We start from the raw sequence: 11,314 nt of genomic DNA on the forward strand, positions 1-11,314 counted from the left end.
CCCGCCCCGCCGCGCAGCCGGGGTTCCCTTCGCCTGCTCCGTGAAGCTGGGAATGGGGTTGGAGGGTGGGGGCTGCAGTTTGGGGCGTCAGGAAGAGGAGAAGGAGCAGGGTGGGAGGATTTATAGCAGGTTGTAAGAAAGAAATTAAAAGGGGGGGAAAAGAAAAATAATAAAAGAAGGAAGGCTCCACTAACCAATTGAGCTGCCCTGTCCTTGTGTGAACTGACACTGCCGCGTTCATCAAGGGCGATATCGGCTCGGGTTTTAGCCCTCCTTGCCTTAAAAGCACTGTCCTTGTCAAGATACTCTAGTCATATAAAAAGGACGACACCCTCATTTCAAACAATAATTGTTTTATTTTATACTTCTGTCTATACTTTGTAGCAAATTTTTTTGTTATTTTTTGCTGAATTGACTTTATAATAAACTTTTGTTTAAATTACATTTTTCTTCTCTTTTAAAATCAAGGCTCTTTGTTTTCAAAATCATTTTGCTGTTGTTTTTTTCTTTTTTTTTCTTTTTTCTTTATGTTTACATTTAAGCCCCCTTTTTGTGATCTCTACGGTTGGATATTCAGGTATTTTACTGATATGTGTAACATCTAAAACAAAGAGGAGGAAAAAATTAAAGGCAGTGAATTCGGAAAGATGCCTTCGAACAGCAAGTAAAGGTAAACTCTCAGAGATCTGTTAGCAGCATTCCTTCACTCCTCCGGGCATTTAGACACGTCTCTTTCTGTCTCTCTTCCCTTCCTTCCTTAACTGTTCGTTTCCTTCCCCCCCTCTCTCTCCCTCTCGCTCTCTCTTTTCTCCTTGAGGAAAAATGCTCTCCTTTTTTTTATCTTTTTTTTTTTTTTTCAGTGGAATGACCAGAAAACAAGCGACTGTGGAGGAAAGATGAGAGGTTGTGAATTATTCACCATATGCTTCACACGTGGACATCTCCCTTGGACTCATCGCCAGTGCCATTTTTGTGTTTGGCTGCGGTTTTGCTCTCGCCCCGCACCCTGCCGCACTGTCAGGGGGACCGTGGCTGGCCGGGAGGTAGCCCGGCCGATTTACAGCCTTAGCGCCTTAGCGTTAGGTGGCCCAGAGCCGTTCCTGAGATTGCTTTTGCACAACGAGGGCTCGAGTTTGGTTGTTTATTATTATTATTGTTATTATTAATATTATCTTTTTCTATTTTTTTGATTCGAAGCGATAGTAAAGCTGAGGTCCGATTCGGGCTGCGCGCCGCTGCCTGTTTGGTAACATTTGGCAAATAAAACACAAAAGGAAAAAAATAATAAAGGGAGAACGCTTCCACAGTCCTACACGGGTGTTTCACCACCATCAGCCACCACCACCACCATCACCAGCATCAACCACAGAAAAGCACAACGTCCCCAAAGCAAGGGATGGACACTTCCTCTATAGATCCAGCACGGGGGGGTGTGGGTGTGAGTGTGCTCGCCCCCCTTAGAAAGGCAGCCAGGTCACTAGCGCGGCCCCCAGGGCAGCCAGGAGCAGGGGCAAGGGCGGTGGAAGCAGGGACCGGGCAGCCCCGCTGCCTCCTCCGCACAGTTCAAATAAGCTGCCTTGGAAATCGAGGTTTTTGGATTCCCGTCTCAATTTCTCCCAGAGGTCTGTCGCTCCTTCCTGGCAATCCGTGAGCGCTGTGAGGGTGCACGCGTGGAAATCATCCCAGTACCTGCAGTTGGGGAGAGCAGCCGGCATCAAAACAGGCACGCAACCACCTTCCTGCAACCACCTTCCCGCACCCCCTCGGGCCCGCCGTCCGTCCACATCACTTTCCCCCCATGCGACAGCGGGGACATGCCTGAAAGGGGGGCTGGCGCCCGGGGGGGAGGAGCCGCCTCCTCCCCCGCCCTAAAACCCAGCCCCTGCTCCCCCTCTCCCCGCTGAGACACCGGTTTATAAGAGGGAACCTCGGCCCTTCTTCCCCCTCCCCGGGGCTGCCCCACCGTCCTCCCCGAGCGCACGCCTTGCACTGGGCACCGGCCCCGTCCACCGATGGCTGCGGTTTCAGGGGTCCCCTCTCTCCAACCTCGCCTTCGGCACCAGCCCAGGCTGGGGGGGTGTGGGGTGTGCGTGTGCGTGCGTGTGCAAGCTGTGCTTTGCTAAGTCTCTTCTGGAGGGGATCTTTGCCTGACTGGGGCGGGGGATGCACCTCAGATGACAGACGTCAGCCCAGGAGCCCACAGGCTCGTACCGAGGGTTTTTCATCACTGGTGGGAGAGCAGATGGGGGTAGGAAAGGCATCGCTTTTCCCAAGCGGGAAGGGGTATCCTGGAGAGTCCCGGTGTGGTCTTAGAAGCCCCTGGGAGGGATGCCCAGGGACGAGAGGGGGCTATGACTGAAGGGGTAGGAAGGAGGAGGAGGAGAAGAGGAAGAGGAGCATCTTCCCCTTCTGGTCCAGAAGGGTCCCTCCTGGCCGGCCCGTAGCTGCCAGCGGGAGGGACACCTGATCCATGGCCAAGGGTCTGAAGGCAGCGAAGGGTTTCCCTTTCACCAAGATAATTTTCAGCTCTTCCCGCAAGTATTTTTCCTTTTCCTTTTAATTCCCTTTTTCACGTGGACTGGACCTGCAGTTGCCGCCGGGGTAAGACCCGTCCCACTGCCCACCTCTTGGGGGGCAGGAATACCTTTCCATTCCACGTCTGGGTTATCGAATCTACCTCGAATCTACTCTCTGCCTCCTATTTTCGCCTTGCCTCAAGGCAGGAGCCTGTAAATTTAGATCTTTATTTTCTTTTTCTCTCTCCTCCTCTCTCTCTTTTTTTTTAAAGTAGTCCTACAGTCGCTAATTTATGAGCACTCTAAGCTGGTTGTAGACTCCCAATGTTTGCTACATTTGTAATAAATAATGAGATACTGAGAAGCCAGAGTCTGAGAGTGTGCCTCTCCTGCAGTATTTCTGCTGTAATTGCATCTCCCAAAGGAAAATTAAATCTTTCCCTATCTTCCTTCAATACATATCCCGGCACAGGGAGAAGGCAAGTGGGTGGTGGGAGGTAGTCGGGAAAAGGGGCTTGGTTTTTTACTGGTCAAGGCGACCTCTGGTCCGCCACTCCACTGCTAAAGGATATCATATTAGGGCGCTACGGCCCCTGAGTATTTGCCTCTCGTGCACAATAAAAGGTAAACCACAACCTAGCATTTACAGAGCGGTGCCGGCCTTAGTAGGTGGCTGACTCAGAAATCTCTAAGTAGGAAGTGGGTTACAGAGACTCTTCTAGCTTTTTTCCTCCCCTCCTTTTCTTCTTTATTTTTTTTTCTTTTTTATCTTTTCCTCTTTTCTTCCTTTTATTCATTCTTTTCCTTTTACTTTTTATTATTATTTTCGTCTTTTTCTTTATTTCCCCCTTTCCCTCTCACCTCACTTTTCCGTTTCGTGTCTGCTTTTTTTATTTTCGTGAAACAAAATCAGAAAAAAACCAATATTGCAAACATATTAATGTCTAACGACCATATCTCGTTCCTTATCTCTTTTCTAAATTTGTTTCTCTATTTTTGTTTGGTTTTGTTTGTTTAGGCGTTTTGGTTGGTTTTTGGTTTTGGTGGGTTTTTGGTTTTGGTGGGTTTTTTTGCATTTTTTATTTTTGTTTTTCGGTGGGGGAGTTCGTTCCGGAAAACAGCAGCGGGGAGACAGGAGAATAATCCTGTGCAGCCTTTTTGATTTTAGTTTTCCCCCTTGACATATGGAAAAGGCCCGTTTCTGCCTCTCTGCCCGGGACACTGGACCGCCCATTGAGCGGGAGAGGCCGGAGATGGCTGCCTCGGGCCCCTGGCAGCTTCCCCAGGTTTCTCCTTCCAGGGTAAGATCCGCTACCCTGAGCTCTGGGGAAGAATATCCCAAATTTATGTCTCACCCAGCTGCCCCAGTTTCTTCAGCTTCGAAGGGAAACTGGGAAGGAGAGGAGCAGGAGCCGATTTTGCAAGGCTAGCTCTTTTTCTCCTTTTTCTTTCTTTGTTGTTTTCCTTTTTATTAGTAAGCATTACTATTCCCTTTTATCGTTCCTTTTTATTCTTCTCCCCTCTGTGGCAGGAGTGGGACAGAACTGGGTTAGAATGGACTTTTCCCGGAGGCTCAAAGGGGTTGAAGAGAGCTGCTTTTGGGATGGCAGCTTCTCTGCCACTGGGGATTAATATTGTGCTTCGTCTCTTTTCGTTTTAATAACATGTCTTTTCGCGAGGAATGGCCTCCCCAGCAACAGAGAATGCTGCCTTTCCCGGGCCTGCCTCTGAGCTGAGCATCGGAGCATGCCAGTGAGATTTGGGTCCAAAGGCAGCAAAAAGGGAAGGGACCATAACCCCCGTGCAGTTAACGTCAGCAAGAGGAGGGGGAGAATGCAAGCGGGGAGCTAAGGAGGGGGGAAATAAAATAAAAATAAAATAAAACAGTAAAGGAGGAGAAAACCCCAAACAGCAAACCCAACACAGGCTCACAAAGGGGAAAAAAAACTGAAAAAGGCATTGCAAAAACTCCTTCTAGACAACCTTTCCCCAAGCTGAGCCTGTCCCCATGGCAGTGCACTTGGAGGGACCCCAGGGCAGAGAATCCAACCCCAAAAGCGCCAAACCCCGAGTTACTTCCGTGGCTTCCCTTCCTGCCGCCACCATCCAGCTTCGCCCCACTTGCCAGCCCCGAGTGAACCCCTCGTCCCGTTTTCCCCCCGCGGCCCCGAAGGAGAGAGGAAAGACCTACGCGCAGATCGTTTGGAGATTTCTCTTGTCGTCCAGGTCCTGCGGGTAGTTGGCCATGTTATCGCCCAGCCGCAGCAAACAGTCCGAGAAGCCCCTAAAGACCGCATCGCACCGCCCCGCCGCTCTCACCGCCTGTACCAGGTACGCTGGGGGGGCAGGGGCACAGGTCAGCAACGACGTCGGCTCCCGCCTCCCCTGGCCCCCACCCCGCCGACCGCCCTTCTCCCCCCAGCCCCTCATTGCTAAAGGACCAAGTCAGGGTGGCCATCGGGAGGGCATTCGAGGACATGAGACAGGGGCTTTTAACACAGGGGAGGGGGGCGGGCAGTGCCCGTGAGGTTGAATTCAGTCTTTTATTTTTTATTATTTTATTTCCTTTTTTCTTCCCCACCCTCCCCTTGTCATTTTTCTTTTAAAATGTTGGTTTTCTCTCCCCCGCCATCGCCTCCCTGTTTTAGGGGCGAGGCAGAGGGGAGGATCAGGGAAGATGCTCTGCCTGCTTCTCCCCGGACTTGCTCCTTTGTTAGAAAATTGCGCCTCGAAGCAGCAGGCGCTTTTCTCCGCGCAAACGCCGACGCACGCACACGCACGCACACGGCTCGTTTTCGCCCAGGCCGCTTGGGAAATACCGCTCAAGTCACAGCGGGAAGAGAAAAATTATAACAACAATAACGGAAACAAAATCACTAGGAAGAGCTGCCATAAAGACAGGAAAAGAAGCGACCCCAAAGATAGGCACGGAGATGGGTGTCCCTCCCAGGGGCAGCAGGGAGTGAAGGGGCAGGGGTGAACCCCCCTCCTTCAAACCTGCTGCCTCGGGCATCTTTCGGGATCTCGCCAGGAAACGATGCTCGGTTAAACCCAGTAGTAGCAACCCCAAGAACAACCAACCGCCTGCAAACGGGGCAGGAAAATGAATGACGGCGTGCGGGGGACGATGACTCCTCACGGGTGTCATCGGCTGCCGGCCCAGGCCCACGGGGAATGGGACGGACAGGGCTTGGCGACACCGTGGTGTCCCCAGAGCCTGAGCTCGACTCCGGCGACGCAGCCGGGATGGCACTGAGGCCAGCGAAGGTAAAAGGGGATCCTCCCCACCCTTCCTGTCGGAGGAGCCCCCGGTTGTAGGGGTGGAGGTCCCCTCTCGGCCTGTGTCCCCAAGGCATGGCTGTTGCATGGTATGAGTGTGTTTCCTGTCCGGGCACTGGTTACAAGCTAAATGTCTGGTTCCAAAAGCGAGTCTTTCAACCCAGATCTCTCTCTTGCTGTTTGATTCATGGCTAACATGACTTGGTGGCCACTCCCCTCTCCACACACACACACCGGCACCAGCCGTCACATCAAATCCCCACAGGCTACAGACATTGGCTACGGGAGGAAAAAAACAGCCAGGCAAACAAATAGAGAAGAACCGAGGACCATCCCGAGGGTAAAACCATGTCCTATAAAACCCGCGCCACCCGACGCCGGCAGCTGCAACGGGAAAGGGGAGGGAAACTAGCCTCGGATTTCTTCCAAAACCTGACGGGCTGCGCTGGAAGTACGGGGCCAAAGTGGAGCCCTGCCCCGGGTCGGACCCGGAACAGGGGAGGGGGTCGGGTTCGGGAGCAGCGGGGCTCCGAGCATCCCTCACCTCGTGGCGGCCTGACCATGCGTGCCTGCGCCGCTCCCCCCGCACGGGGTACCCCGGCCCAAAGCCGCCCCAAACCACAACAGTACCAAAAAACCTCACATTAAACATGTAAAAACCAAACCAAGCACAGGCTGAAGCAAGCGTTCTGCGCTGTTAAGCGGCAGCGGGATCTCTCTTGAACTAGGTCGCTTGTGCTCTGCCGTGGCCCCCACTTTTCCCCGCCCCCCTCCTTCAAAGACAGGAGTGTGCAGCAATTTGCAATGCAGCAGGAGCGCGGGAGCCATCCGTAAGGGACCTTGCCTCATCCCGAAACCCACTCCCCTTCCTCTCAGTCCTCCTGCCCTTTGGCTGCGCTTGGCCCATTGCACCTGTCCCTGAGAGCCCGCCTCTGGGACTCGGTCGTTGCTCCCCCCCATCACCTCCCAGAATGTCAGGGATTTCGGACAGCTCCAAGTCCCTCTGCCCAAATAAATGCATAAGCACATAAATAAACAATATTTTCTTTTTAAGCCCCGATGCACAGACATGTTGGGAACGAGCAGAACATCCACTTCAGCCGCTGCCGAGGACGGGGCAAAGGCAAGCTGCCCTTTGCAAATCCCACACCGACAACCACAAACTTGATTTCGGGGGCGGAGAAGGTTACCCGAAATACAGAAGGAGGAACAGAGAGGAAAGGAGTCCTCCACAAGCTTCAAAGCCATCCCCTCTCAGGGCACCGCAAAGCTCCCGCACCGCCACCATCTCCGCGGTGTGCAGCAATATTTGGGGGTAACTTTCCAAATGACTGCTCATGCTCCCGCCAGCCCGGGGACGGCGATTCCCAGACACTCTAGCTACCTTTTGAAATGTCACCGCGGATAAAACCCTCCCTCGGTTGAACCAAATAAACGCAAATGAGAGAAAATCCTCCTCCTCCAAAAGCACAAACAAACAAAAATAAATGCAAGGGCTGAAATTAGGGATAACATCCAAATAATGCCTTCCCCATTATTTCTCTGACAGTATAGAAAATGGCCTTCTGAAGAGCTCAGCCTCATTTAAAATGGAATGGTAATACGAATGGAGGGGGTTGCATCGTATTTCCCACATTTTCCGGAGGTCAATATTTCACCTCATTTTTTTTTCTTTTTTTTTTCTTTTTTTTGTTTTCTCGATGATGAAATGTTCAAAGCATTTTTCTTCCTTCCTTTCTCCCTTCCTTATTCCCCCTATTTTTTTCCTTTTCTCTTTTTTGGTACCCACAGAATGGTGCAGAGACTGTCTGGAGAGGAGGGTGACCGAGCAAAGGGATCTCTAAATAGCAATGCCGAGCATTTATTTATTTTTTTTAATTGTAGCAGGATTCCTTTGCAGGCAAATATTTTCCAAGGTCTCTTCACACTTGACAATCTGGGTAATAAAAGACGCACTTTTAATCGCCCTTTGCTTGAAGCCCAGTTTTGGATCATGCTCGGGAATATATACGTTTAATAAATACTATTTCACGTTTGCCTGTACAGACCAAAGTGGTCATTAACTTGGAGTTTGTTTAATATTTGCAACTAAAAAGAATAAATAAATTCAGCAAAAATAATATATGTGAAATAAAATGAACCTGGGAGCAAACCAACAAAAACAACGAGCGAAACCCCAAGATATTAAACAAAACCAGCAACGAGCACACAAAAACACATACCGGTGTGGAGGGAAACCTGTTCTATTTTAAGCAACTTAGCATATATAGAATTTTTTTGACCCGCTCATTTTTTGACAATAGTTCTCAGACCACAAAATTAACTATCGGGCTGTGGGATTTGGAGATTTTTAAGTAATTTTTATTGGTTTAATCCCTCATTCGGGTAGATTTTGATTTCTTTAAGTTAGTGACGGGTTTTGTTTATTTTTAGGCTGCTCTACAAATGGGAAAGCCTCCAAGTTCCCAAAGGGAGCTCTTCGCTTGTCCCCCCGATTTTCTGCAAAAAAAAAACTTTCCAGGTAGATCTCTCGCAAGCCATTTTGTGCAGGTTCATATTTCTCTGTCCCTCGGGGAGTGGGGAGGGGAGGGGGGTTTCTTAGCACTGGAGTCCCCAAATTGTCAGTGGGAAGGAATGCAGGGGATATCCAAAAAGCAGATACAAATGCAATCGTTCGTGGGGACGCAGAGGAGGGGGAAAAAGGGGAAAGAATAAGAGGAGGGAAACAAGCGAAATACGAGTGAGCATGCACTGATTTAAGAAAACAAACAACAAAAGTGATCTAAGAGGAATAAGAAATCGGCTCCCTTTCCCTGCCAACCCCCCTGCCTTGCCACCGTGAAGAACCGCGAAGCTGCCACTGGGAAGGAGGCAGAGGTAGCGGGAGAGGAGCGGGGGTCCCTCCGCCGCCCCGAAACGCGGCCGCCAGCGCAGGTTATTCCGACATTCCGCTTCTGCATGCATGAGCCGGGCTCCGGTGCACACAACTTGGTACCGAATCTGGCAGTCCACTTACCTATCTGCACAGCAAGGATCAGAGAAATATATCTGCCGTTCAACTTAAGTCCCATCCTACATTTAGTAAAACCATTTGCGGCTGCAGATCTTTAAATAGTTACTTTGGAGAACGTGGGGGAAAGCTGAAAAATAGGCATTGCCAACAAGTTCCGAGCAGCGGAGGACTTTGCAGACAAGAGGAGGGGGGTGGGGGGGAGGGGGGGGAGACGAGAGGAGAAGGAGAGAAAGAGGGAGGCAGAGGGAGAGGGCGAGGAGGACTAGCTGGGAATGGTTCGCTCCATTAGGAGGGGGCGGAGGAAGTACAGCCTCACGCCCACCACCGGCCCTGACGTGGGGGGACGACACGGACCGGGGCTTTTTCCCCCTTTTCCTTTTTTTTTTTTTTTAATTATTATAAATTGTGCATCTTGGAAGAGAAACGCCATTTATAGGCATCGCGGGCTGGATTTATCCGCTCTCCCCATGTCCCCCTCGCCCCACTAATCGCCAAGAAACTTCCCCCCCCCCCCCCCCCCCATCCCCGGGCTCCTCCTGCCCTGTGTGGCGGCAAAAGGGAGGGGGGGGGGGCAGCCGGGACCGTCCCCTTGCGGGGGGAGGGATGCGGGAAGGGATGGGGACGCACACGCACACAAACACACGCACACAGACACGCAGGCGGAGGAGCCGCCCCCCCAGAGGTGGGGATAGCACGGCAGAAACCCCCCTTCCATCCCCGCCGCCCCCGGGCCGCCCCGTCGGGGCTGGGGCCTGCCCGGCCCCCGCGCTGCGGAGCGGGGAGGAGGGAAAGAGAGGTGCGGGGGTCCCCTCCCCCTGCCCGCCCCTCCCCCACCATGACGTCATCCCCCAGGATGAGGTTGGGGGGAGCCGAGAAGGGGGGAGCAAGTCTCTCCCGGTCCTACAGCCTGTGCTCAATCCCGATGACAGCAGCCTGGCTGCAGGACTGCAGAGGGTGGCGTGAGGAAAGCGGTCGCTCCTGGGGTAGCACTGGTGGGGGGACCCGATGGGACCGCAAGATTCCTGCGGCTGAGGGCCACCGCACCCTATCCTCTGGGAACGGGATACAGGGCTGCGTGGAGGGGATGGTGCCTGCCGAGGCTATGCGGAGCCCTGGCCCAGACAGGGCTCGGTCTGGGGTGTATCTGCAGTCTGACATCCTCGCAGGACGTCCCCCCGCAGGGCCGTTCCTTCCAGCATCGTGAGAGGAATCTATAGGTGCCTGCATGGGCTTTTCTCGGTGCAAAGCAACCAGACAAAACCCCATCCTACAGCCTTCCACCTGTGCTCTTCCACGGCAAAGTAATAGTCCCTCCAGCTCAGCCCTGACCTTCACCAGCCATCTGTAGCACCTCCAGGAGCCAAAGGGAGACTAGTTGTAGTGAGAACTACTGGTGACCTTCTCTCCTCCTGATCCCAGGTGCCCCCCTCTGCAATCCTGCTGTGCTGGCAGTGCTGCCAAGCCGTGGGCCAGCTGGGCTATTGGTTGGTCTCTCTTTTTTACAAACCACCCATGACAATCCTCAGACCTCAGTGACAGAAGGACAGCAGCTGCCAGGCTGGGTCCCCATGATCCCCATGGGCAGCAAATGCCTGAAGTCCACCAGGGATGCAACTGCAAGTAAGGGATCTGGAAGGCAAGATGAAAAGCTTCCTTGCCGAGAGCTTCATTCACAAGATAGTGCCTCTTTAGGTCTACTTATGTGAACAGAGGCAGCCTGTATGCCCATCCTCTTAAAGCCATAATGAAACCTCAATCTCTGTTTCTTCAACTGGAAAGCAGGTATAATACTGGGTAACTGTGTTAGCAGCCAGCTGGGGCTTGCAGATTTAAAAAACTGACCTATCTCCTCTGCACCTTCCCACTATTCCTTTTTGCTCCACCTTTTCTTCCTATTTATAACTCTCCACTATGGATGCTGAGACGAGAGAGAGGACAGAGCTGGCTGAAAACTAACCTGAGGAATTAAAAAACATGAAAGTGGCTCATTTACAGCCAGCTGCCAAAGCCAGCTCAGCTTGTGGACACATGGTAGTGAAGGCAGTTCAAAGCATAGTCAGTGGGTGCTGTGTCCCCTGGCAGATTGCCCTTCCATTCACTCAGCCATGAAGCTGCAGCCCAGAGCAGAGCTGTCTTTTACACACTCCTGAAGACATTGGTGGCAGCAAGGTGGCTAAGGCTAAGCTTCGGACTGTGCATCATAATCTCTTTCAAAGGCATGAAAGGTTTGGCTCCTCAGCTGGAGCTAAGGTAAAACAGTTTTACTCTCTTCTTTGCTGCTGTGGTAATGGGTGCTTTTGTAATGCAACAGAGAGACTGAAGTGGATATCAAAATGTGGAGCCCTGTCATTTTCCCCAGGAGGGTTAGGTTAGATAGCCCAGAAGATCTTTTATATCTCACAGTCAGTGCATTATCAGCATAAAAAAGTAAGAGGATGAAAGGAGGGTAGGCTGATGTAGTCGACATAAATGCTGAACCTACCAGCTCTTGGCAGCTTGGTCACTT

At 51.9% G+C, this 11,314-nt stretch overlaps 1 protein-coding gene across 1 annotated transcript; it reads right to left on the reverse strand.

The window, feature by feature from the left end:
• Positions 1-333: 333 nt before the first annotated feature.
• Positions 334-9,070, reverse strand: NRN1 (neuritin 1). The gene is made up of 3 exons (XM_005149914.4): positions 8,812-9,070; positions 4,708-4,852; positions 334-1,689 (listed from the first exon to the last, which is right to left on the reverse strand). The coding sequence occupies exons 1-3, from the start codon at positions 8,864-8,866 to the stop codon at positions 1,458-1,460; spliced, it is 432 nt and encodes a 143-aa protein (XP_005149971.1). The 5' UTR covers positions 8,867-9,070; the 3' UTR covers positions 334-1,457.
• Between the last annotated feature and the right edge of the window lie 2,244 nt (positions 9,071-11,314).

This window comes from Melopsittacus undulatus, chromosome 1, assembly GCF_012275295.1.
Source record: "Melopsittacus undulatus isolate bMelUnd1 chromosome 1, bMelUnd1.mat.Z, whole genome shotgun sequence".
Lineage (NCBI taxonomy): Eukaryota > Metazoa > Chordata > Aves > Psittaciformes > Psittaculidae > Melopsittacus > Melopsittacus undulatus.